Source organism: Mus pahari, chromosome 5 (assembly GCF_900095145.1).
Source record: "Mus pahari chromosome 5, PAHARI_EIJ_v1.1, whole genome shotgun sequence".
NCBI lineage: Eukaryota > Metazoa > Chordata > Mammalia > Rodentia > Muridae > Mus > Mus pahari.
Genome location: NC_034594.1, coordinates 132,777,708 through 132,805,456, shown reverse-complemented (window position 1 = coordinate 132,805,456; position 27,749 = coordinate 132,777,708). Strand labels below are relative to the sequence as shown.

The following is a 27,749-nucleotide window of genomic DNA, read 5'->3' as shown; positions in this document are numbered from 1 at the left end:
CTCCTCCTCCTCCTCCTCCTCATCTTTTGTCTCTAAGAAGAACATCCTGAGCACCCCATCTTTCAGTTTAGGTGGGATGGAGAGAAGAGGGGATATTTGGCCTTGAGTTTAAGCCTTGTATTCTAGTCTTTGCCATTTCACCCTACTGCTTTAGTTGGTGGTATTGGACTTTGGCTCCGCTAAAAATCATAAAAACACTTTCATATTCCAATTGATCTGGAATTCATATGTTTTAGAAGATTATCAGGGCCGATCATAGGCATCCTTAGCTCTCTGGGTGCCATTTAATCTAATCAGGTATCTACCTTTAACCCTGATCATTCTAATAATATTTTTTAGACCAAGCACGTACCTAGGATCCCCTCCTTCCTTCCTCCTGGTGCAGTAACTGGAGCCTGGGTGGATAGGGCAGTTCCCCCCCCCCTCCCTTTTTAAACACAGGCTATGGTTATTACCAAGTAAGAAGGAAAGCAAAGCCAAATGACTGGTACAGTGAAGTGTCTCATGGTTAAGTATTTCTAGATGTAACTGTGAGATCCACAGGCCCAGGGCATTCACTGGAAGAATTGCTCAGAAATTGGTTTGTATTGGCCATCAAAGGCTGCCTGCTGAGTGGTGAGTAGCTACCTTCACGATGACACACAGGGCAATCAGATGGCTCTGTGCCAGTGGGGAGTGGGAGAGGCTTCTCTGTCCCTTCCCAGCCCTCTCCTGTTTTGTGTCCTTTGGTACAGTCTTTAAAATTATCAGATTTAATAGCTCTAGAGAGCTTCTGCCCACTGTCCACTCTGATGGACCAGCATCAGAACTGAAGCTGTGACGTCAGCATGTCCCTCAGAGAACAGCCACAGCAGGTTTCTCAGTAAATGCAGAATAATGTATGGTTTTTCTCCACAGAATTAACTTTAACTATGTATTTGCAAAGTAGCTGATAAGATTTTGGGGTACAGCCCGTGGCTGTCAGCCCATATGAGCTTAATCCATCACTTTAATTTTCTCAGAGAATCTTCAGATTTACTAGCTTGTTGTCTTGATACTCACTTAAAAGACATATAGGAAAATGTCCCTTGATTTCTAAATACCAGGCTAAGAGATGGGAATCGGGCTGACAGAAGGAGAAAAGACATCTTTCAGGTGGCTCATGGCCTTGTGGGAAAACAAATGTGACTTCAAGCTCTGAGATCAACATGGGAGGTTAGAAGGGCATCAAAGTGGGTGTGAAGGGCAGTAAATGTGGGAGCTGCTGAAGAGGGGCTGAGAAGTGGGGTTCTAGAATGGAGTAGAATTTGACAAGTGCTGATCAGCAAGCTTTCTTACTTTAGGAATTGACAGAGATCAGCCACATACTGGTAGAGGACGGTGTTGCAGGCATGTGGGAAAGCCAATTGGAAAACAGAAGATCTACCTGACTAACGAGCACTGTGTTGGACGGATGTGAGAACAGTGACTGAATCATGCTGTATATGAAGAGGGACTTTCTTCTGAAGCTAGTAGACATCTTTCTCTATCTTTTTAGATGTAGCACTACTTAAACAATTTTTCTCTTTGGAGATGGGAGTATGTTTTTCTGATGCCTCCACTCCTGGAGTAAAAATTTATATGGCGCTGGAGAGATGGTTCAGTGGTTAAAAGCACTGACTGTTCTTCCAGAGGTTCTGAGTTCAATTCTCAGCAACCACATGGTGGCTCACAACCATCTATAATGGGATCTGATCTCTCTTCTGGTGTTTGAAAACAGCTACAGTGTGCTCATATAAATCAATAAATCATAAAAAAAATTTATACAGTCTTAACCTCTCCAGTGAGAGGCAGCCATTGTTGAACTATCTCAATCATATCATGTAAGCCAGCAAAAGAAATCTTTTATTATTAAAATTCACAGGGATAGGCATCTGACTTGTTTCTTACCACTATCCTTAGCATTTAGAACAGAGCCTGACACAAGTAGGTGCCCCATCAATATTTATTAGATGTTTAGTGTCACATGAGTGATAGCATCCATCCCCTATGATAATAACAGAGAACACAAAATTAGATTCTCTGAAGACATGTGCAATGACACAATTTAAAAATGGGCCAAATCAAATCCTGTGACTAAAGAAATGTGAGATTTTTCTGTAGCATTTACAAGATCATCTTATAGGGATGCTTCCCAACCTTCCTGATGCTTTGACCCTTTAATACAGTGTGTCATAGTATGGGGGCCCCTAACTATAAAGTGATTTTTATTGCTACTTCCTTACTGTGATTTTGCCTGTTAGGATTTGTAATGTAAATATCTGATATGCAGGATATCTGATATGTGACCCCAAAGGGGTTGCAACTCACAGACTGAGAACCAATTCGTATAATCTACAGTAAAGAGTGGCACTGTTCAAGAAGATTCACTACTCTCAAAAGAGGGTGGCCATGTAACTGTGCCCTGTTGACTAGTGTGACTACTCTATAAATAAGTTCAGTGACTTAAAGATGAGGACCATTCCTTGAGTACCACCATTTCCTAGATGTCCCCCAGACTAAAATAATATAATGTATAGAGTATGATAACTATTTTTTCAAAGTTTATTTTGTAGTTAAAAATCCCACATGAGAATGATTCTCCAGGCTCAGGTGTCTTCACTAGTGAGAACAGATGGAGAATTTGAAGATGAACTCTCATTAGTTTTATGTCATGTCTTTCAAGAAACAGAAGCAATAAAATGAAATGAAATTTTCAGTTTGTTCAGTAAGGCCAGAGCTATTCTTATTGAAATAAACAGCTAGACAAAACAGTACTAAAGGGATAGCACATGCTGGATGGGCGTTTTGAAGTCTACTCTTTCTCCCTGTGTTGGCACAGAGAACTCATTGCCTGGCCCCTTTCATCTGCATTTGATCTTTCTCAACCACGTACACTACCAGGAGTAGAGCCCGACAACCCTAAGAGAGAATGGGCTTAAAGAATGGAGGATCTATCCATGCCCCAAGGAATAAAGCTCTGCTGAAACAAAGAGCACAGTTGATGTGTCATTGATTATCTAGTACAGTTTATTAAAATAGCATCTTAATTAGATATGCTAACTTGACTTACAGAGGGAAGGAAAAATATCAACACCATGAGAAAAAATAAGAAACAAAAACCCAGCAGAAATATATTAAACCCAGATAATAGGGTTTAAAGTAACAATGCAATAGATAAGATAAATAAAGGCTTTAGACTCAGGTAAAATATAAATTGAAGTATCTGACTGAGTCCACCTTTTAGATACTAAGAGGGAAAAGTAAAGAGAGAGAAGACTAAGAGGTTTGGAGAACAATGCATATATTCTACCATCTAGTTAATAAAAGTCCTGAAAAGAAAAAAAATATTACAAATAGGAGGAAACACTTAAGTGAATAATAAAGACAAATGTGGACAAAAGCCAGATAAAATGTGGCAGTTTAAAAGCATCATTGAATGTCAAACTGGAGAGAAAAAGATACATAAACTCTTAGAATGAACTGTGAGACTATCAAAAAGAAATAAAGATATGGGGCTAGGGAGACAGCTCAGTAGGCAAAGTGCTGCCATACAATCATGAGAACCCAGCAACCATGTTTTCCTATGTCTGTGATGTCCTGCACTGCAGAGACAGTGAGGCAGGTCCCAGGAGCTCACTGGCCAGCCTTTCCAGTCAAATTGGTGAGCTCTTCAGTGAGAGACTCTGTCTCAAACAATAAGACAGAAGAATAATCAAAGATACCTGATGTTGACTTCTGGTCTCGACAAGCATATAGGTGCATGCATACCTACAGGCACACAAGTACAGATTCCCCACCACACACACATACACACGCACACTCACATGCACACATGCATGTTCTAGAAGACTCCAGATAGAAACATTTAGTCACCTGCAGGACAAAATCTAACAGTGGACTCTTTGAAGGCAATACTGCACATGGGAAGTCAATAGGAGCTAAGTATGGCAAGGCATGCCTTTAGTCCCAGCATTTGGGAGGCAGAGGCAGGCAGATTTCTGCGAATTTGAGACACACAGCCAAGATTATATAGTGACTTCCCAGGATAATCAGGCTACATAGTGAGGTCCTGTCTTAGGAAAAAACTTAAATCAAAAACAGTAGTAAGACTGAAAGCTGGACAGTTTTTTATTTCTCATGAAGTTGGTGAAACATGAAGATATAAACAAAGAAATGGATGGCCAATTTTCTTTATGGTCATAGATGTAAACTGTGTAAATAGAGTTAACTAAATCTGAATGTATTAAAAACTCATATTTGGGGAAATTTTTAAATTAATAGTAAAATAGTAAATAGTGATAGTAAAGTTATGTATTTTAAAAAAACTACCAGTATGTGTCATGAAGTATAAAAACCATGACTTATTAAACTAGCACTTGATAAAATTCATTGCAAAACCTCCTAACTCGAAATAGAGGAAAATTCTGTAACTTAATGAGTGTTTCATACCACAGATCTAAGCAAGTACCATTCTTGTTTATATATGGCTCAGCCAATTACATATTTTCTTTATTTTAGAAAACAATTGCAGGGTTAAAGAGATGCAGTGAATAGGACTTAGTGAGGATTATACATCTGAAGTTTTAATTGTGTTCTCTTCAAGACTGAGAACAAGTCAAGGTTAGCTAGCCTTGCAGTCACTGATAGCTTTGGAGATTCCAGTTAATGTGAAGGACAGAAATGAAATCATTATTCATAAATGATACAAAACACAGAAAACACTTGGGCATGTGTATTCATGCTCATGCTTGGGTATGTGGACGCCAGAAGTCAGTGTCTTTTATGACGGGGTCTTTTACTGAACCCAGAACTCCTCTATTCATCTAGACTGGCTGGCTGGGCAAAGCCCTGAGATCCTCCTTCTCTGCCCCCCTAGTGATGAGACACAGCCCCTACCTCCTGCCAATGATGTGGGTGCTCAGGATTAGAACTTGGGTTCTAATAAGTGCACAGCAGGCAGTACTTTTACTACCTCTACCTCCCCAGCTCCATATTTACCTAAAATATTAATAGAAGCAATAGATAATTACCATTAGGGAGAAAGTCAGCAGGATTGCTGGATACTAGATCAATATATAAAATCAATAGTATTTTTCTGCATCAGCAATAATCAACTAGAAAATATTTTTTTAATTAGATATAAGTCACAAAGCAATAAAAAATAATAAAGCTTCCAGAAATCAACCAAGAGCACAGGAATGCTTTTGGGAAAATTTAACATTGTGAGAAACATAAAGATTATTTGGATAAATGAAGATCCAGTCTATGCATTTTAGAAGGGATAACTTGCTATCATAAGGCTGTCCGTTCTTCTCAAATTAACTTACAAGTACATTGCAATTCTACTGTAAATTCCATTTGGAGGACTTCATACATAAGTGGGATAATGCAGATGACATGACACCCATGGAAAATTAAGTGCCATCAAATAGCTAAGTGAACCTCGAGAGTGGGAGCCAAGGAATCTTGTCTTACCATGTGTCAACATGTTAAGATTAACTCTAGATACAAACACAAAATTTTTAGGCTTTGATTTAAAAAAACAGATGAACAGAGTATGGTATAAAATAGATAATTCAGAGTTCAGAGAAAGATTATCTGCATGTGTGAACTTAATATACAGGAAAGCATTCAAATCAGTGAACAGATGGCTTACTTAGTGAATGATGCTGGTTAAACTGGTTCACTCTATAAAGAAAAATGAAATGGTATCCTGGCTGAATGTCACATATGAAACGGACTAAGCATGACAATAAATCACAAAGGGAACAGAAGAATATTGAAGAAAATCTTTGGAGCTATTGGTAAGAAAAGCCGTTGTACTAAGGATGCTAGAGGTTCAAGTAATGCTGGATAATATTGTGGGGAACCCTGATGGGAAAATAAGCAAATGACATGAACAGGTACTTTACCACCAAAGGAAAATCAAATGTCTCACAAACGGGGAGAGATGTTTAAATTCAAACGTACTGTTAACATGATTCATCAAAAGTAACAAGACTTCGATTATACGTATCAGACTGCCAAAAATTTCAAGGCTGGACCAGGCTGGACTGTGTCAAGCTGTTAGGAATGGTGTGTGTTCCCAGGAAACAGGAGCATCTCTGTGTGTTCAGCCTGTAAATACTTAAAACTGTACAAGCACATATCCCACATTTCAACTCCTCTTTGGGTATACAACCTTTGCATGCCTCACTGGTTTACAGATGAATACTCTGAAGGCGCACAGTGCAGCACCGTGTGGGACTGTGAAAGGTTGCAGATAATCTGATGCCTGCCTGCCTTTGAGAGTGGAGAGCCAAAGGTAACGGATGGGCACACGTCAAGTAATACTTGACAGTAATTAGAAGTGAAGGATACATGGCTGTAAAGTACCCAAACAGAAAAAAAATGTATAATGAGTTATATAAAATCCAAAACACATTAGACACATTTAGATCATGGGTAATCAAAAACAGTTCTATAAGAATGTTTTTCAAAGGCAGGAACAAGAGGCTTCCAGCTGGACATGTTGGGATGGTTGTATGTCAAAGACAGAAAAAGACCAGGGAAATAGGAAATAACTGAGGGAATATGGAGAGGGACCTTGGAGGCTGATAAAGACAATAAAGCGGGGGGGGGGGCAGTTTGATTAATCCAAACCTTTGATCTGACATTTAGATGTTTATTTGCTTGGGATAAGATATTCGTATGGTGTGTGTGTGTGTGTGTGTGTCTGTCTGTCTGTCTGTCTGTCTGTCTGTCTCTCTGTCTCTGTCTCTCTGTCTCGCTGTCTGTCTCTCTCTCCCTCTCTCTCTCTCCCTCTCTCTCTCTCCTGCCAGGCATCTTCTGTTCTTTGGTTTCTCAGGGAAATAAAACATCAAACAGTTTGTAAGTGGCAGAGCAGTGGGAACTCCCCTGACGCTTGGGTGAGGCACTTGTGATGCCAATGTACAGATTGCCAGGCTTCCTGTTCCAACAGAAATCCTGGTGACCAAGACTTTTTTAAAGTCCACTACCCACTGCTTTGGAGTCTAGAATTTGCCAATTTTCATTCACTTTTTTACAACCTTAAAAAAAAGTTTTATGTCAGAGGAGACCCAAAATTTTCTTAGAGAGCTTCATGGAACAGCCTGACCTGGAAGGAAGACAGCAGGGGGCAAAGACAATAAAACAAGAATAAAAATACAAAGGCAAAATAAACAAAACTACAACCTCATCTCATTACTCATCTCTAGCTACCTCTTCACTTAACCTCAAGGTCAAGACAGCCCTTTTATAGTGTTGACTGCCTCTGCGGATGAGCTTCAGTGTGAGTCCTGTTTGCCTTTTATAGTATTAAAAGAGACAATGAAGTCCCGCCAAGTCCCCGTGGCTCTGCAAGGAATATTTGTTTCCTCATTTAAATTCATGTCTCTAAAAGACAAGTAGACCTTGGATGAAATTTCAGGAGACAGCAAATTATAAATAATGTATCTATATTTTTTCTCTTCCCATACCACTTGTACATAATTCCCCCCGGAGTCTTGTGCAAACACCAGAGACAAGAGGACAGGAAGCTATTAACATGATGGAAAGATTGGAATGGGCTCATATCATGTGGTATGAGCATAAGAAAAGGCATCTTGATCAGGGGAGGTTTCTAGGCCAGCTAGCTCTTTTCTATCACAATGCTGGGGAGGAACTGGGAGGATCAGAGGAAAGCAAAACCATAACCAGGATATATTGTGTGAAAAAAAAACCTATTTTCAATAAGTAGAAAAAATTATTATTATTAGTTATTGGCATCTCAACTCTTTCCCAGACCATTAGACAAGCATCTGTTGGAGTGAGTCCCAGGACAGGGTGAGTATTTGTCAGTCACAGAGGCCACTTTGAAGGCAACCTTTAAACTCTCGCTGTCTATCAGAAAAGGCACCAAAACCTCTCACAGCATGAGCACATCCCCAGAATAAGATGCAGGTAAGTGGAAAATGCAGATACTGCCAATTAAGTTGGAAAGAATGCTAGCAGCCAAAAGGAAACTAGCCTCTAACTCCTTCAGCCTTGGCGTACTGTCATGGAACTTTCAGTGTTCCCCAGTCTTCCTCAGCAGGATAAACTCATGCCCATGGGGTCCAGACAGGCAGCCTTTGGATCTTGGATCAGGTGAAGAAGTTCTGCTTTTCACTTTGGCTGCTTTCCCTTTTCCGTAACACCCCTAACCCTACTATTTGGGAGCAAACACCCTTGCATTTTATTCTTTCGTTAACTTTCCTCTTGGCAGAGGCAGAAAGGGTAGAGGAGCAGGGACTGGGACAGGAAGTAGACACTGCAGCCCAGTGTGATGTACCCAGAAAGATTTGTACTACAGTGGCAGACAGAACCTGAAAGGGGTTTTGCCTTCATATTCTGCAAGATGCACCTCTTTGTGGCATCCCTGCATAGGGTACTAAGACTCTTCTTTAGTTTTAGTTTTTGGGTTTTGGTTGTTTGTTTTTTTATTTTTGTTTTTGCTTCTTTTTTACATCAAGAGATGTCTACTTCTGTACTCTGAAGCTGAGATTTAACTCTCCAGTTCATCTCACAGTCTTTGTACCTGGGATGTTGGTATGCATTATTTCTTGCCCAAGAAATTTTCACTTAGCACTCAGCATCTAGTTGTCTCAGTGGGTTCTAATAAATCTCCAAAACAAAGCCAACAGGGTTTGGGATGCATCAGTAGCTTAAATTTCAGCTTTCCATTAGAACCGCAACAGCTCGCAAACATGGACACTCATTTGCTACATATCGGGGGGATAATGGTGAGTCCTTTGCTGGTACCCTAAACACTACACGGAATGAATAGCTTAGTTGGTTGCTATACTCACTGCCTAGATAGTGAGCTCCTCACTTCCCTCTCCCTCTCCCTTTCCCTCTTGCCCTCTCTCTTTCTTTCTCTTCTCTCTCCTTCCCTCTCTGTTTTTCTTTCTCTCTTCCCTTCTTTCCTCTGTCCTTTCTTCTCTGTCTCTGTCTCTGTCTGTCTGTCTGCCTGTCAGTCTTTCTCTCTCCCTCTTTCTTTCTTTCTTTTTTTTTTTCTGAGTCAACGCTGGCTATGTTTAAAGAGCCCAGTGTCAACTGGAGTCATGAAAGAACAACAAGCCAACCCAAATAGACACCACCCGTCACCTGCCCTGTCCATCGAACTAAGTTACTAGTCAGTCACTGCTCTAGATTTCGATTTAAGTTGTTAATTATTACATGATTTAATCCTCCCCAATACCCTGGCTAGATCTGGAGCCCCACATCCAATTGACTACATCTAAGACAAGGCAGTCACAGTCACATAAACCACTGTACTTCTCTGTCCAGAGAGACCTGGAAAGGGACAGCAGCTGTAGATACCACAGGGACTTTAGATGTTTGACACACCACTTACTACTGTCAGCTGTGACATTAGCAGGGTGGGAATAAAAAGCTCATTTTGGTGACAAAATGATTCCTTTAACCCAATAAACATGCAAAGCAGGAGCTCTGTACATCTGTTCACTATGTTCTTCTTATGGTGAAAAAAATTCTTAATTCAGCAGAAAACTTCTCCCAACTAGTCTTTAAGTGGTAGCTTCATAAAGGACTCTTTAATTAGCCTGTGAATATGCAAGACTGGATTTGAACAAGAGGGAAGACCTTAAAGCTTAATAAGGTATCTTTGAAATAGTAGGATGGACTTCAGCCTTAGCAGAGACATCATCAAGTGTTCTCTAAGTTCAGTAAAGATATCTCATAGATTCATGTCTTGTTGTGTGATCAGTTTATTTATTTTCCTATTAAAATATTTGCTTTGGACTAAGGAACTCACCGAAGACACTTTTTAATGTATTGAAAAGTATAAAAACAAAACAAATAAACAAGCAACACAAAAAATAAAATGAAGGAAAGGGACTTGTTCACTATTTCACTGTCCAAAAATGACTTTGAAGTATGAGCAACTCTTTGCTTTGTCATCTAGAAGTATATTGAGAGAAGGATATGAAGGGTGGGTCTTCCTATTGCTTCTCTTGGGGTGGAAGAGAAGGTTCTGAGGCATGGAGGAGAACGCAGTCAATATGGTACTCCAAGGATGAAGGGAACCTGTGTTTAGGGGCAAGGGATGTGTTCATATTAGCCTGGACACATCCTTATCCCCATAATGTGAAAGTCAGTCTGGGCTGGGTGGGCAATTACAAATCACAAACTGTAGAGAGATGCCAAGGAGGTGCAGAAAGGACTATTAACAGTTCAGATTCTAGGGACTATCTGGGATCAAATCTCAACTTTCTAACTTAAAGGGTATAGCATCTTGGATGGGTTATCTCATTTCTATTGTACCCTACTTTCCTTGCCTTAAAAAAAAAAGGAATAGTCTATAGGACAGAGGCTGTGGTGAGGGTGAAATTAAATACTGTTAAATAATGCATATATTATATTTAGGACAATACTTGCTTAAAAGCCATGTAAGTCTTTGAGTACCAAAAGCCTTCTCATTTTCTTCTTTCTATGGAGCCAGGAATCAAACCTAGGACCTTGAACATATTAGGTAAAAGTATTCTATTAAGCCATATTCCATTCTCTCTCTCTCTCTCTCTCTCTCTCTCTCTCTCTCTCTCTCTCTCTCTCTCTCTCTCTGTATGTCTGGTGCTGCGGTTTGAACCTGGGACCTCATACATACTAAGCAAATGCTCTGCCACTGAGCTATGTGCTAGCTTCTATTTCTGCCCTTTCAAATGGTGTTATCAGTAATTTTAAAGATTGAGTGAGATACTGGATATATAAAACTACTTTTTTGAGAATTTATGAGGGTTTAGTACTGAAGGTTTCCTCTGCAACATTTACTAGATGTGTTGCTGAGGATAGCATCAGGGGAAGGAGAGAGAGAAGGAAGGTTTTTTTTTTTTTTTTTTCCTAGAAAAACATGCAGGAATTTGGAACAAGAAGCAACCTGACCTCTCTACTTGGAGCACTTAGTTGGTCCTCATGGACCACAGATTTAGGTTGGTGACTCCATAGTAACCTTGATGACGGGGATTTTCTGCCAAGGCCTTGGGGAAGGGGAAGGAAGAGAAAGGAAGTTGAGTGTTTTTTTTGATAGGCTCTTTCCAGGCCAAGGCTCAGCAGAGGTGCCTAGGAGACAGATGTCATGTAGGGAGAAGAAGGCATCAAAGTTGACTTCAAGTCCTTCACCTGTGGTAAAGACAGTAGAGGTGAGGCTGCTCCTTGTGGCCTCCTGAGCTGCCTGCAGGAGCACTGTGTAGTCTGTGTTCTCTGACAGGCCCTCCAGTCGGATCCAGGTGTCTTCAGCATCCACAATCAGTTCCTGCAGAGAGCGAGAATAAAGGAGGCTGGAGGGAGCAGCCAGCTTGCAATATGGGACAGTATGAAAGCTGGGTCAGTAAAGCTGTCCTATCCGTCCCATAGTAAAGAGGAAACTGCCAAGAGGCAGGGAGGGCGGCTCCCACGTGAGGTTTAGACCAGCTCCTATCTCACTAATGCACATGGGATAAATTTAGGTACCAGGATTATTGAACCAGTAGCTTCGGACTGTATTGGGCTTGCTGTAGAGTATAAGAGGCTGAGGAAGCAGAGTCTTAGGCCACCTTACCACACCATCAAACAGACCTGCTCTACTTGCCCTCTAGATTCGACCTCCTCCCTTCTGCTTTCACTTTTAAAAGGGATCCTGTAGCAAGGAAAGATATGCTAACTAGGGGCCTAGTGGATTGTGTAGACTGATGACATAAAACCACAATTTATCATCTCCTTACTGTAGGCTATGTAGATGTTGCTTTTATAATGTTTATGGATGCATAAACACCTCTAAGGTTTATTATTTGCTTGGCTCTGGGGGTGAGAGATCCTTCTGAGAGAGCAAGGGCTTAGGAGATCAGTGTGTTTTGCATTTGAATGTGGACCACCTGGTGATGCCGCACCTTAGAATTTCCAGAGAGAATGCGGACACAGACTGTGCTTTAGGTCTGTGCTTTACCTTCAGGTCTGTGCTTTACCTCAGTATGGGTAGAGAGCAAGAGCAAAGCCTCAACTTAAGTATTTCCAGGCCCGCAAACCTGGGCTCTCTCCTTAATAGCAGGCTGTGCATCTAGGATCTGAAACCTCACTGGTTGTCGGTGAATTGCTTTCTTCTTCATCCCTGAAATTTCCATGGGTCGTTCCACTGGTCAGTTTCCACATGGCCTCACATGGAAGAAATGTTTGTTCCCCCACCCCCCAGCCACGCCCTTTCCAGCTAAGGCTTACCTTGCGGCTTCCATCGGTGGACTTGTATGTCAAGACATAGTTTTCAATCGCAGCTCTGGGCGGCTGCCAGGAGATCAGTGCGCTTTGCCTGGTGACGTCACTGGCTGTCAGGTTGTCAGGAGGGTCCAGGACTGCAAAGAAGAGAAAATGCTAGGGTGCCCCTGCCTCCCCAGTTCTGCCTCACTTGATTTAATTCCAGGCATGGTAATCTTGTTCACAGCACTGCTCACATGGTAACTCTAGTTCTCGCTTGGATGGAAGCATAAAGGGTGTGTTATTGTCCTTCTTTGAAGCTACATCCCACCCCACTCCCCAAGAAGGACTCTAAGCTTGGGCATGGCATCTTCCAACTCTTTATGCCTAGGACCCCGAACCCATTTAACCACGTTGTGCTTGAGTTTGAAGCAGTCCTGTATCTTAATTTGCTCTAATGTTCTCCCGGTTCTGACTTCATACAGCAGCTCCCCACTCCTGTATCAAGCTTTCTCATATTGCTCAGCATTTCTTTCTTTCTTTCTTTCTTTTTTTCTTTTTGGTTTTTCGAGACAGGGTTTCTCTGTATAGCCCTGGCTGTCCTGGAACTCACTCTGTAGACCAGGCTGGCCTCGAACTCAGNCCTGGCTGTCCTGGAACTCACTCTGTAGACCAGGCTGGCCTCGAACTCAGAAATCTGCCTGCCTCTGCCTCCCAAGTACTGGGATTAAAGGCGTGTACCACCACGCTCAGCATTTCTTATACCAGATACAGTTTTCACATCGGACTTTCTTGTCTGGCTCTGCTATTAATACCTAGTTCCTGAGTATGAAAACAGAAGTGCTATCTAGCAGAGAGATACAAGGACCACATTCAGCCAAAACATGCTCAGATCACACAAACCTAGTTCATTATCTACCCTGTTACAAGGAAGCATGGAGTTTAGGTCTCACATAATCCTCCAGGGATGCCAGCCATATACTCACGGGTGGAGAAGTTGGTGGCAATGGTGCCACTCATGAGAGGCCCACTGGTGGCATACATAGTGACAGTGTAGTGGGTGCTAGGAAGCAGGTCTACAAGCTGGAATTCTTCGCTGACTCCGTCAACCAGGATGGTCTCTCCAGCAACTGAAATTAGATGCACACAGATGAGGAAAAATCCTACTACATCTAAAGCATTGCACATGGACTCAGTACCCCAGAATTCTGGGAAAACTACAGATGATGCAGCTTATGGCTCTATACAAGGATCTTCTTTTACTTTTCTCCTTATCATTGTTCTTACTATTATCATTATTATTATTCAGGAAAAAGTGTTCTGTATATGGAGGTCAAAAGTGCCTCTACCTTCTACCCAGGCCTCTGCAAGCAAGTGGTTCTTGTTTGACTGATTGTTCCCTTCTATCCACATTCCCCATCAATTGCTGCCTCCTTTAGCCTGAGAAGATACAATCCCTGCCTCTCATTACATTTGTAATGACAGTTCTAAAGCTTCTGTAGTTCTGCCGGCCTCTCTCTGGACCAGAAAGTTTACCAAGGCCCCCTCTCTCTGGACCAGAAAGTTTACCAAGGCCCTCAATGAAATGCAAAACTTGAAGGAGAACTGAGAACAGGAGTTGGTGTTGCTGATCAATGCTATAAACAGGTTAGTTTGTTTCTATGTCTGTTGTTTGTATCAATCCAGGCTTTAGGATAGCAATAGATCATTCCCATCACATGCTGAACTTATTAACAATCAATGCTTTATCACCACTCCTCTGATAGATTATTTTGACCCATGGGCAGAGTTTGCCTTTAGATCTGTCATCTCTTGCCTTGGTTGAATTTTGGACAACTGTTTCAGTTTATTAAAATATTTTAATGTGGATTCAATCAATTATGGTTTTTGTTTTATATACAAATTTTGTAAGCATGTCTTCTCGGGGCCCACTCAAGCTGTTAATGAAACTGTTCATTAGATTATAGCCAAGCCCTCTGTTAGACAATTAGAATATTTCTGAATTACTCAGCTTTTGACAAAATTTATTATGCATATTTCCAAACTAGGTCAGACCTGATGTTTCAAGTTTGTTGTGATCTAAAGGCAAATGGAAGGAGGTATAGGAAGTTGCTCAAACAATCTAAAAGTCTTTGGGAGAATGTAGATAATGCCCATCCTTTTGCCGTCCTTCCTTGTAATACCTTGCAGTCCATCACTGCTCTACTGCACTAAACCATGGCAGGTTCTCATATGCTCACCTCTCTGCAAATACAGAAAGGGTGTACTTTCCATTAGAATTCCCTTTTGCCATTTTCACTTCCTCTGAGATCTTGCTCCTTTCTTCCCCTCATTATTCTGACCCTAACATGTGGTGGCCCATTGGGTGAGGCTCGCTATGCTCTGTCTTGCATATTTTATGCCACAGCTCATGGCAAGCTGTATTTACTTCTCTGCATCATCACTAGGAGTGAGTTCCGTAAAGACAAGAAGTCACGCTTTGCCTCGGAGTTTTTCTAGGCTTAGCGAGTACACGGCCCATGGGAGGTTATCAAAGGCATTTGCTGAGTGAATGAATGCGAATGGACAGGATGGAGAAGTGTGCAGTTGTCACCTTGAGCAGGTGTGCCTGACTGCCTTAGGGGAATCAGGGATACTTTGTTATAAAGGATAGGGCTGCCATTAAGACTAACTCTTGGGGAGAGAATTTCTTGGTGGGGAAAATGGCACATGGACAAATGCATGTAAGCTTGAAAAGGCTTAAAAGGGCATGCTGATTTAAAAAATGCTGGATCATGATATGCACAGAGGGATGGTAGGAGTTGAGGGGGGCTATGCAGGAGCATAGAGCAGTTGCGATGTATCCAAAATATTCTTCTTTGAGCAGGATTATGCAGGCAGCCATACTCCTATTAACCCAAACTCATGGTTTATCATGTACATGTCTATCTTAACTGAAGATTAAATGATCCTCAGTTTTCTAATGCCTATCTGAAATACAAATGTGCTAATAGAGTTGCAAAACCAAAGCAAATAAAACACACCAACAAAGAAGCTCTGTGAACCTGCTGGTATACAGTAATGACTTTCCAGTTTGATAGCCTGTGTTAGTTTTCATTTTCCCAAACTTTGACAATAAATTATTCTTTGCAGCTTGCAGAAATTGGCTTTCTCTTTCGTCTATGAAAGTCGAGACGTCTGCCTGCCTTCTGTTCTCCGGTATCTTTGTTCCCTAGATTCCTCACTGTAACCCACAAAAATTCTGTGATCACATGTTTAATTGTGGCCAAGAAATAATTTCCCTAAGCCTAGATATTTGCAATATGCTTCTGTTTGGCTTTGAGACTCATCTTTGCCCCCACCCCACCCCACCCCCTGAGACAGGATTTCTCTGTGTAACCTTGGCTGTCCTGCAACTCACACTATAGACCAGAATGGCCTCAAAGTCAGAGATCTGCCTGCCTTTGCCACCAAGGTCACTGCCCAGGTGCTTTGAGGTCTCTATTCAACTTCAAATAGTGTAACAGGAATGAGCATAATAAACCCAACATTGATATTCAGATTTTTGTATTGATTCAAACATTTGGGCTGGGTGTGGGTAGGAAAGACCTGTACAACAGAGATACTGCTTAACATTTTTTTTTTCTTGCTCTGTCTACATCTAGAAACATCTAGAAAATTCCTCTGTCTTGCTGTAGTACTTTAGTGAACATCCTCGCTCAGTTCTGAGGTTCGTCTTTCGTGTTAGCTCTGGTTTTGCTTTTGATCTGGTTGCTTGCCTTCTTTGAACTTTTCAGAATGAGAATTTGTGATCCTCTTCATCAGTTGTTTATGGGAGTTGGGGGACATCTTTCTGATTTTATAGGGCTTGTGGGCTGAGGTAATTTCTGATTTGATTTTCAGATGGGAAAAATGAATCACTTCTTTACTCCCATACTGGCTTGTAGGTCCACTCCTTACCATCCCAACCTGCAGACACTCACTTGCAAAGTGTGTGAGGATGATGACATAATTTTCCACTTCACCCATGGGTGCTTTCCACTGGAGCAGGGCTTCTGTCGGTGTGATGTTGGTCGCGATCAAATCCATGGGGCTATCCATGGCTGGGAAAGAACAGGAGAGGATCAGGCTAAAGAAAGAGGAACTGCAAGGTGTAAGTACCACACACCATTAGAGTTTTCCTGTGTGGTGCACATCTGTCACTGTGCAGGGTAAAATAACGGGGTGGAGACTGATTCTTTTTCTACCTGCCTGGCTCCACTCATACCTTTCTTTTCACCCTTTTCTCCTATCTTATCCACTTTTCTCCTAATTGCCCTAAGTCCTTTTTAAAAATTAATTCATTAAATTACTGTGTGCAGAATTCTTTGACGGGTTCGATGGGAAGTTGGACATTCAAAGTACCCTATTGTACTTTGGACATTTCAATCCACATGGTGTAGAGAAGTGATAGAAAATTTTCTGATTCATTAGTTCCTGAGATAATCCTGCTTTCCGGCCCATTTGTTCTTTCACACATGCAAGAGTGGATTTTGTGCGAAGATCACTGATTGTGAACTTCAGGAAGTGTGGTGGAGGGCTCGGGCACCTGTGTCAGTGGTCACAGAGTCGTATCCACTTCTTACACTACCACCCACGAGCTTCACTCTGGACAGTGTTCTAAGCATCCGTTTTGTTGCACAGAGAGCCATGGGGGAGGGGATTGTGTAAACTCAGGAAAGCCAAGATTGCCTGTCAGGCAGGACAAGAAAGTTTGCTCATGAATAAATTATGATTTTACTCACCCATGTATGCTGTAACTCTTGGATTTACTTATGTGTTTCCTTTTCATAAAGTTGTAATTTATTTATAAAATGGATGGCATTAGAACAGTTTAAGTGTTAGCTCAACGTGAGTCACACAATTTATGTTTGGGAACCATGACCCACCATTGGCCTACCTCTGTTCTTTGATTAAATGAGCTGTATTTGCTGTTTTTCTTTGCATCTCTCTTCTTTTTGCTTATGTTCCTCATCCCAAACTAACAATAAGAAACAAAGACTTTTGCAATTCAATGGTTTGAATTTTATTTATAATCTGTGCTTTCAAAAACATCTTTAAATTCAGCTCCTATTAGAGTATATGGTTGGGTGATTTCAGAGGTGTACCATCACTTGAAGGAGCTGTCATTCTACACATTTTAAGATTATTGTGATGACTTTAAAACAACAACCAGAGACACTTCTGAGTGCGGCACAGTGACTGGAAGTTACCAGAACCAGTCTGACTAACTTGAAAGATGACAGGGTGGCTTGGTGTGCTGCTGAGTTTTTGCTTTTGTGATGTCTGCTGCCTGTGGCCAAGAATCCCAGGAGTTAGCTTTTGGCCTGAGTCACAACACTCTTATCTTGGGAACACAATGCTCTCGAAATCCATTTCATGATTTTCAATGAGAAAATATGGCAGAATTTTCAGGAGGGCAGGAAAGGGTTTTCTTGGCTGAATGGTCATTACTTCTGGTCAACGTTTATCCACTGCCTGCTCACTGACAAAACATAGTTAGTGCATCTACAGCTGCAGACGCAGAAGGAGGGAGACTACTAAAGCTACCTTTTTATGTTCCTGAATGACGTTTTTGTCACCGTGTTAATAGATGCTGTTTTGGCGCTTATGAGAGTATTTACAAAGCAGTGAGGACTCCTTAGGCACATTCTCCTCCTTCAGAAATCACCATCTCTAGGGAAATTAAGCAGTGTTGGGATATCCAGGTGTTCTCTTAATGAGGCAGGCTGAATGTGTTCCTATGTGTAGTGGAAACTGGTTTAACTAGAAGGTTCTCAATGTTGAGGATAGAAACTGATGGCTTGTCTTCCACTGCCATCTATAGCAAAGCTGTGCTAATTCTATGTGGTGTACTTGCTTAAGGGCCAGAGAAGGAAGGCTAGTGGAGTTACAGAAAGGGAGCTCTATCCTCAGGCTTAACCAAAGAGCTAGTTTTCTGGAGAAGGCATGGTAGGAGACTTTCTCTTCCCTACTTTCCATATTAAAGCCCATCTCTCTTCCCCACCTTCCTTCATTTAGAGCTCCTTCTGTGAAGGGGCCTGAGGACAAAGAGGACATCTCCATCCACTTAGTCAGCCTACAGGAGAACAAGGACTATATAGTGTTCCTGACAGCAGCTGGGGATGCCACAAGGGGTCACCTTCACCTCTGCTGCCTTAAAAAAAGACTTAGAGTCTTTTCCCTGGAGCAAAGGCAACACACCTATGGGGTGGCTGTATATGATGAATAATCTCGCTCCACTCCTACTTTCCCAAAACTGGAACAACACCACTTTTCTAAAGTTTCCCTACCTCTCCCCCCAAGTCTTAAAGAGATCCTATGATTCAAATGTTTGCTGTGGAATCTGTCTCCATCATGTGTCTTTGAACTTCATAGTGGAAGTTCCATGAACATTCCGAACCTGAACCAGCAAGACTCCTCCTCAAGTGTGACTCACCAAACTCCTATAATTAGACAGAACAGTCTGCGGGGAGAGAAACCACAACTTGTCCTGAAGGACACAGTGAGTCGGAGGAGCCAAGGAATGGTGTCTCGGGCCCTGGAGCCAGTATCCACTGTATGCACTGCAGTGATTTCACTCTGTTTCCTGTGTTTGTTTCAAGATCGCTGCTTATGTCCTGACCTGACACTCAGCAAGGGAGCCATGTTTACCTGTGTGCACCAGGGTGCAGATGCGTTCACTCTCCTCCCTGCCCCGGACACTGTTGAGGCTTATTTCGTATTCAGTAGCTGGATACAGCCTGGTGATGGTGAAGTCTGTCACAGTGTTGGGCACCACGGAGCTGTCTAGCCGTCCCACTGAGGAAGTACAAAATCCATCATTGAAGGTTCAACAGCTCTCTCATCAGTGGGTTCATGGCTCAATGTACATTGGGACAGTGAGTCGTGAGGCACAGATGGGTGTGGGCTCAGCATGCAATAGGGAAGGGAAGGCAGATAAATGATTCATAAGATGGTAATGGTGGAGTTTAAATAGATCTTATATGCTGGCCTCACTCTTTCATCATATGGGGTTTCTTAGAACAAAAGTAAATGAGCTATTTATTTTGTAGGTTTCCATCAGACTGATCTTCTCTGAGGTGGGCATGTCAGTATAGTGGCAGTGAAGTGGGCAGAGCCGCAAAAAGTGCCCTATACAGCCCAGAGAAAGGTAGTCTGGAAAACTGTCCTACCTCTGGCTGGAAGAGAACATTCGCTTTACTTTGTTAACAATGCCTCATACACCAGCAAGAACTGGCAGTGTGCAGGCAAGCTCTCGGCCAACTTCTCTGACTCATACATTGGCTACAATGGCAGAATTAGGATCACTGTGGTACCCTTCAGGGCTCCATCTGGCTCTGCTGAGTCTTTATCAATATCCTGGATTCTAGTCTTAGACTTTATGCTCAGCATAGTACATGTAGCCCTGGCTCTTGGTAAAGTCATTTAGAGTTCATTGTTTTTCATTGTGCAGCCTAGCTAATGGTGTCCAGTTATTTTCTGTGGTAAATTGTTTGAATCTCTTGGTGATATTTTGAGAACTATTTTGAGAGGAGTTGGTAAACTCATGGTTTCTCTGTTGTTCTTCATCAATACACCTTCATTATGAGGGAGTATGGTACGGGGGGGGGGGTTTATGCCATGTAGTTGTGATCGTGCCCCCATAATAATCTCTAATCAACTTCAAGCCTTATTTATGTTTGAGAAACAAAATCATATCATTACCTTGGGTGGGTCGATATGATACTCGGTAGTAATCAAAAGGCGCAACAGGAGGGCTCCAGGACACCGTCAGGGAGTCCTTAGTCACATTGCTAATTGTGATGTTTTTGGGAGGATCAATTCCTACAAAGATCAGGGAGTTGTGGGGAAAAGACAGAAGCACAGTTTGAAAATGGATTCCTAGATTTGTGTTGATTTGCTAGTGTCCCTCAGGCAGGCATGACCCTACAGAACTAACTGGGCGACAGTCTGTGTGATGTCACACTTGCAACATTGTAGCTATGGCCAAAGCCAGGAAGCTAAATTGGCAAGATCTGCGCTTCTACACCACAGCTACTACCATCTAGACCAACCAGAAACTTCCTTTTAAGTTTGTGTGTTTTATTTCCAATAGAGGATCACATAATTATCTTCTCTAAGGGAAACTTTTCTTGCAAAGACCCAACTCTGCAGTTACTTTTGGTTCAACTTGGAAAAACTGCGCATTAACTGTAGAGAGATTTCAGAGCACAAATCCTAAACGAATATACTTTCCTAAGTTATATTTTATTTATGGTGCATAATTATGGTGCATTTAAACTGTGGGGTCAAATTCGCTGACTACTTAACATACTTTTCCAGTTTGTGAGTTCTTGTCAGTATGTAGGGAACTATCTAATTATAGGTGTTTTATGTATAAATGTATCATATTTGGGATTGCATTTGCAAATGACCAAAGGGAAATGGCCCAATTCATCTCAAAATTCTATGTCTTCCAATGTGCAAATCAGCTCCTGTCTCTGAATGCCAGGTAACTACATGGTTACATGCTAGCTCTGTGTTGATTCTGAGGAAGAATTATTTATTAGGTAGTCAAGAGATAGCCCTTCAGAATAGAAACATCATCTTTTTACTTAGAAAGATTCCCTTGGAGACAAGCTTTTTCCAGGCCTTTTTCTTAGATTGGTAAATCTAGGACCAGTGCATTCAAGACTTGGGCCTGCAGAGCACTGGGCCTGTCCTACTTTTCAAATGGGTGTTTCTCATCACACGTCTCTTATGCAATGCTGAAAGAAGTACCTGCTTCAGAACAACTCACAGAAGTCTATAGCTATAGAGTCATTCTGCTATTTCTTGAGTGTTTGCCTTTTTAGATTGCATTGGCTTGTCAAAGGCTGAAGTGAGAACCCTCTTCATCAACCTCTCCAGCCTCACCTGTAGTGATAGAACCCACTATGGGTTCAGAGGTTACCGTCCCATGGACGGCTACAAGGTTCACTATATATTCAGTGGCTGGCTGTAGACCCATCAAGACAGCGTGCCTCTTGGTGGCATCCAAGAGGACCTCCATCATGTCTTCCTCTTCATCCCTGGGGCTGTAGTTCAGAATGAGTCTGTCTGCTGGGGGAGATGGGTCACTCCAGGTAATATTGACACTGGAGGAGGTCACATGAGAAAAGTGCAAATGGGAGATAGGGCGGAAGCCTGCAAAACAGAAAGATTGGCGGCTCTGAAACACATGTGTTGGTAGTAGGCCACTGGGCAGAGATGCTTGATCCCCCTCCATGCTGATGAGGGCTAGAATCTCACCTGCTGGCTCAGAGGTCCCACCTCCTCTCCCACTCCAGTTCAGGCTAGGCTACTCTTTCCAAGCCATCTACTGAAAGTGCAGTCTAATAAAACTAGAAGCAGTTCTGTGAAATATTCATAATACGGATCCCGGATTTTAAAACCTCTAACTTGGAAAAATGTGACAGAGAGTTTAGACTTACCACTAATTTAATGCAGGAAAGGAGAAATGACAAATTAGCTCCTGTATCTAGGCTACAAAACTCTGACATAAAATTCCAGATATTTGCTCATTCTTTCCCTTCACTCTCAAACATTTTCTTTTCATCCATATATTAGTCCCCTGCCCCGCCCCTTCCCCTTACACATCTCTTAATTTTCTCTTTTGGAAGACTGAGTACATCTGATTACCCTCATGTTAAGATCTAATTATTCCCGGACCTCACTGAGTCGTCTGCTCCCCTGGTACCTGTGAAGGCATCCACAGTAGACTCCAGGCTCTGCTGCCGACCCCTCTCAGCAGTGATGGAGATAATGTATTCGGCTCCAGGCTCTAGGTCTGTTAGTGTGTATGAAGTCCTATCCCTGGGCACAGTGACTTCAGAGGAGATCCCAGAAGATGGGGTAAAAGTAATTCTGTAGTGATCAATGGGACCACTGGCCTTGGTCCAGATGAGAGAGATAGAGGTCTCTGAGGAGGCTGTTACCATGAGGTCTCGGGGACTGTCAAGTTCTGTGGATTAAAATAAGGTTCATTCATTCATTCATTCATTCAAGGTCTTATTTAGACTAGACAGGTCTTGAATTCATTATGTATCTGAGGATGACCTTGAACTTCTGATCCCCTTTCCTCTACCTCCCAAGTGTGAGATTACAGGCATATACAGCCTCACTTGGCAATTGGCCTATTTCACATTGGCTCCATAGGACAGTCATTAGCTATTGGACTACCTTTTATATCTCCAGGCTGTCAAGTAGACCTAATGACCATGAGTCCTAGCTTGTCATGGCTGGTACTTTTCTCACATTTTGTTTAATGGCTTCCCTTTGAAAGATGGCCAGTGATATGGCAAACAGATGGGCAATCTGCAGAAAGGCATTATGAGCAGTGACACTGGCATACATCCCCTACTGGGATAGATCTAGCTGCTGATTTGCTAGAGCTCTATACTTGTTTTTATTCATCCTCCCTTGGGTAGCCAAACGGGGAAACCACATAAGATAAGGTGTTCATGGCAAGTAAGTTTGCCGTCTCCCCATCCCTGACTCGGAGGTTTCTTTGGTTTGTCCTAACCTCAGGTATACAGGTCTGAGGACTAATGGAGACTCTTGGTGTGCTCCTCTAGCATGTTTGTTTATGCTAGGATGAACCTTGGGGACAGGGACTGATCCAATCCCCAATCCCAAGCTCAGTTCAAGATGTTTATATCTGAGCTTACTGAAGTGACTTTGATATTTCCCAAGGATTTGGAAGGGAAACTGTCAGATTCAGAGCAGTAAGAATCTTATGTGGAATCTTTTCTGCTGCTCTGGGGTTGTCTAGAATGTTTCCAAGTCTAGGCCTTTCTTCCCATGACCTTTTTGAGTGCCCCTGTGTTGCAGACTGAGGACACACACTCTGCCTGCTATGAAGTAGATTAGACAGAAAGACAATCTGCCACAGCATCAGCCTGTTGGGGAGTTTTCACATCTACTCTGCAGTCCTTCTGGTTGTGGATCAAACACAGATCTGTGGTGAATAGGGTGGGACTTCCAATGTCAGGTCAGGCATAGGGTAGATGCTGTCACTAGGTGAGAATTATCAACAGGGCCTTGTTCACTGGGAGGGGTACCGCATGGTGATCTTGACAGTACAAGCCTTCACACCCCCCTCCCCCCAGTCTTACATGATTACACCCTAGTCATCCTCTTAATCCTTCTCCTACTTACCAGTCCTAGCATTCATGGTGGCAGGAATGCTTTGTTTTGAGTTCATTACCGCAGATATTCCAACTCCATACTCTGTGCCTGGAACCAGATCTGTATGTAGATGCAAAACCAAACATCAATCTCTCTCTCTCTCTCTCTCTCTCTCTATATATATATATATATATATATATATATATATATATATATCCATCTCCTTGTCTCTCTCTTTTTGTCTCTTTCTCTCTATGTGTGTACATGTGTGTATGTATGCATGCATGTGCACATATATACGTATACACAAGTATATGAAAGGAAGAAGACTAAAAGGAGAGAAGAGAATGATCATAAATTCCTGTTCAGATTTTGTTTAGTCCACTTTCAGTTTGCTCCTAGTTTTACCTATTAAGAAATTCCAATTTTGCTACTTGGAAAATCCATATGAAGTAATGATTAAACTGGCCAGAGTCAAGTGGCTTTTTGCTATGGGTCCCACTTAGAAAGGCAGGGAGGCTGCCCCTGATAGTGTCCTTGGGAAGAGTAGTCATGTCTAGAATATTTTCCTGTGTGTATGCATCTCAGGTTGGCTAAAACAGTGAAGTAATCTCTTGTTTAAACTGTGAAGTATGAAGAGAACATCACCAATAGGGACATTGGGGACATGAACCTGGGAAGAGTTTCTTGACTGTGTGTGAGGACTATATTGTATGTTTTACAAACAAGTCCTGAGGCAATATGGGGATTGGGGGGGGTCACTTCTAGAAAGCCATATTGTATGGACTTTTCCTGTGAAAATGGGACTTTCAGGGTTTTAACATAGATTTGTGCAGAAGTACAGTAATTGTGAATTCCCCAGCAAGGCAATAACTCTGCCTAGGGTATTTAAACTATGGATCAATTACAATTTACAGTGACTTCTGGTAGACTCAGAATTTGGAAGAAATTCAAAATCATAGGGTATAAGCCTCACAGGGAATCCCTTGGGAGTTCATTACGAAGGATCGCTGGCAGGTTCCTAGAGCACCTGGAATCCTCTGGAGTCTTTCTCTCCACTGTTCCACATTTGTTTTCAGATCAGCTGGCTTGATTGATGTAATAGTTTCCTATTGCTGTGGTGACAAATTGCCATGATTTAGTAGCTCACGACAATACAAATTAGTGATTCTCTAACTGAGGAGGTCTGGAATCTAAGGTGGCTCAGAAGGTTGTATTCCTTTGGTGGTCCCAAGGGAGGACCCATTTCTTTGCCTTTTCAGCTTCTAGTGGTTGCATGTATTTGTCTCTTAATTTACCTTCAGAAACTAAAGTTTAACGTTATCATTTTGGTAATGATCTCTCTTTGATCTTGTATTCCATGGTTGTGTCTGCTTTGACTCTGTCCTCCCTACATCCACCTTACAGGGAGCAACGTCAGTAAGTAGGACCCATCAGGATAGTGCAAAACAGCTTCCCCATCTCAAGATCTCTAATTGCGTGAGCCAAGTCCCTTTTACCACCGATGGTGACATAGTTACAGATGCTAGGTCTTAGAATGTGTGCATCTTTGGGGACCATTACTCTTCTACTACAACTGGCTTCAAACTCACCCTCATTTATTAAGACTTAGATTATAGAAAAATGCAACAGTCTAATTGCCACCCCTGGGGGCCTCCAATGTTCAGGCTAAGTCCTTCCAATGGGCTTTTTATGCAGTGTGCCCGGGGCTCCAGAGAACTGCAAGTTGTAAGACTTTCTTGCTCTTGTGCAACACTGTGCGTTTCAAGCATGAATGAGTTTGGAGCTTCATCTCAATCCCATGAAGATGGATGGGTAGTCTGTTACCCATCCTTAGTAGTTACCCGTGGCTGTTGTCATAAACTACTACAAACTGGTGGCTTCACACAATGGAAACATATTCTTCAACAGTCCAGATGTAAGGGAAGAAGGTATGGGCAGCGCCATACCCCTCCCCAGGGCCTTACAGGATCCTGCCTTGCCCCTTCCTGGCTTCTGGTGGCAATGCTTATTTCTTTCCCTGGCTTGCAACAGTGCTGCTACAAGCTCTGCCTCTCCTACCTTGTGACTTTCCTTCTCTCTGTGTATTTCCTCATCTTAAAAGGACACCAGTCACACTGGATTAGAATTTCAGATGAACCCATTTTAAACTGATCATATAAACTCCAGTCCCCTTTCTAAAATACTGCCGTTTCTGTAGGTTCTGGTTGGACATGGATTTTAAGGACAACACCATTCAACCTAATATAACTAAGAGAGAAGCAGGGGAGAGATAAAGGAAGAGAAGGGGGTAGAGGGAGAGTGGGGGATGGTGGAGAGGGGGAGGAGAGAGAGAGAGAGAGAGAGAGAGACAGACAGACAGACAGACAGACAGACAGACAGACAATGGGAATACATTATGACCAGTTTGAGAAGACTCCCAGACCTCTAACCTCAGAGTTCAAGGCCTGGGTAATTTCTCTTGCCCTAGCTACCTCTGGTCCTCCGGGCTATTATGGTTTCCCTAAGGTAAAACAAATTATTTTTTATAGAGGATGGTTCGAGTAGCCTCTCGTTAACCAATGGCTTCCCCCTCCCCCAACGGAGAATGCTGTATAGAAATCAGAAGTTTCCTCCGCCTGTCTGTAGCTTTAGTTCAGTTCATACTCAGTGCGATTACAGCAGAATCGTACCTGGTCTTACCCATCAGTTTCTCTTGAAGGAATACAGTTGAGTCCTAGCTGGGCAGCATTAGAATTAGGCCTCATTTCCCCACCTCCAACCAGCGTGTCCTGTCTCTAACCTTTGCTTGGTTCTCTCCTGAGACTGTCAGTCTGAGTTGAGTTAAGTTTGAAGTGTAACAGGCTTTAGAGTCTTCTGTACATTTCCTATTCAGGTCTGGCCACCTTTCCCATGTATAACTTTGATTACTTAACATGTGCAGGCCTGTGTCTATAGAATGGCAATAATAGGTTTCAATGTCAGAGGGTTGTTGAAGGGATTCTGTGAATTTTCTCTGTATGGGTCTGTCCATAATGGTCGTCGTTAATACTGGCATTATCCAGCACAGGAAGGCGTGCTAGGACTTTTTTATCTTTTTCAGGTAAGTGGCCCTATCATTATCAAAAAGTGCCCAGGCAGGCACATGTTGGCTTTCGGTACACCTTATTGTTGATTTGATAAAGCTCTACCCCTGAGTCTGATGCAAACCAATGATTTACGGTTGTATCAGGGTATTAGTGAGGAGTTCCCCCTGGCTGATCCCAGTACCTGTCTTTACAATGAGTGGGGTATTTCAGTGCATACAGACTCATTTAAAACACACATTCATTACCATCAATATATCTCACTATTCCTAGAACATCCCTGGTTGGAGAAATCAGGTTACCTTTGGGGCACAAACTCAAGATCAAGACCTTTACTTGATTATTGTGAAGTAGAAAATTTCCAACGTAGGCAAAAGTTGGCAGATCAAGGGAGTAAGGCAGAAATTATATGCTGCTGAGCGGCTCTGGTATGTAATGTTTCCATTCAAGTTTCTTATTTATGAAGCTTAAATGAAATGTTCAATTATTTACAACAGAATTGCTTTCTCCCAGAAAACAGCAGCAGTTAACGTGCTCTTCCCAGGCTTTCTGTCTAGGGCACAGGGAAGCAGGACTCTCTTATAGGACTGTGCCTGCTGGTTCCCTTTGATTTTCCACAGCTTTCTTCCTGAGCTACAAGTGAATTGTTGCTCATTGCCAGCAAATAAAGAGCAGGTCTGGGGGAGAAGAAAATGTGTATCCAAGGCATATCCGGTATGCTTCTCTCTCAGCACAGAGCATTCGGAAGGATTTTTTTTTTTTTTACTTTAAAGACCTCATTGCTCTCCATCAATGCTCCCTTTATTTTCCCATTCAACCCTTGCAAGTGGGAGCATATAAATGGCTCTGTTCCCATTCCTAACAAAAGCTCAGAAAATTCATCCCATTGGAAGTCACTATTCTCCGTCCCTTAGAGAACATCCTTTGTTCTGCTTGAGGGCTGACACTTCCCTAAACTCTTTCACCACATAGCCATTCTTCTCCGGATCCCTAAAGCACATAGCTCATCCACTCCGCAAGTATTACCGAGGGTTCCCTTTGTATCAGGCACAAGGCTTTGGGCCATGCATGTGAAATGAGTTAATAAGGCATCACCTTTTGAGGGTCAGAAAAGCATCTGTCCTGGAATTGTAAATTAATTATTTATTGAGTATCTGTGCCATGACAAATATTAAGTTGCAAGTATTAAGTGATCTAGAAGAAGAATAAAGAAAGGTGAAGAGAGACAAGGTTAAAATAAGGATTTTGAGTGTCTGATGATGAAGAGGACAGTTCTCACTGTACCTTTTTTTTTTTTTTAAGATTTATTTATTT

General features: G+C 42.2%; 1 protein-coding gene across 4 annotated transcripts in view; it reads right to left on the bottom strand.

Moving 5' to 3' along the window:
• Nucleotides 1-27,749, bottom strand: part of Tnr (tenascin R) — a 406,193-nt gene that overhangs the window by 17,518 nt on the left and 360,926 nt on the right. For all 4 annotated transcript variants that reach the window (XM_021198259.2, XM_029538977.1, XM_029538976.1 and 1 more), the window contains 9 exons: nt 23,401-23,490; nt 21,941-22,204; nt 21,118-21,387; nt 19,927-20,046; nt 18,874-19,020; nt 16,164-16,283; nt 13,188-13,331; nt 12,229-12,359; nt 11,158-11,290 (listed from right to left, as the gene is read on the bottom strand). In XM_021198259.2, coding sequence (XP_021053918.1) covers nt 11,158-11,290; nt 12,229-12,359; nt 13,188-13,331; nt 16,164-16,283; nt 18,874-19,020; nt 19,927-20,046; nt 21,118-21,387; nt 21,941-22,204; nt 23,401-23,490 — 1,419 coding nt within the window. The remainder of the gene's footprint in view (nt 1-11,157; nt 11,291-12,228; nt 12,360-13,187; nt 13,332-16,163; nt 16,284-18,873; nt 19,021-19,926; nt 20,047-21,117; nt 21,388-21,940; nt 22,205-23,400; nt 23,491-27,749) is intronic.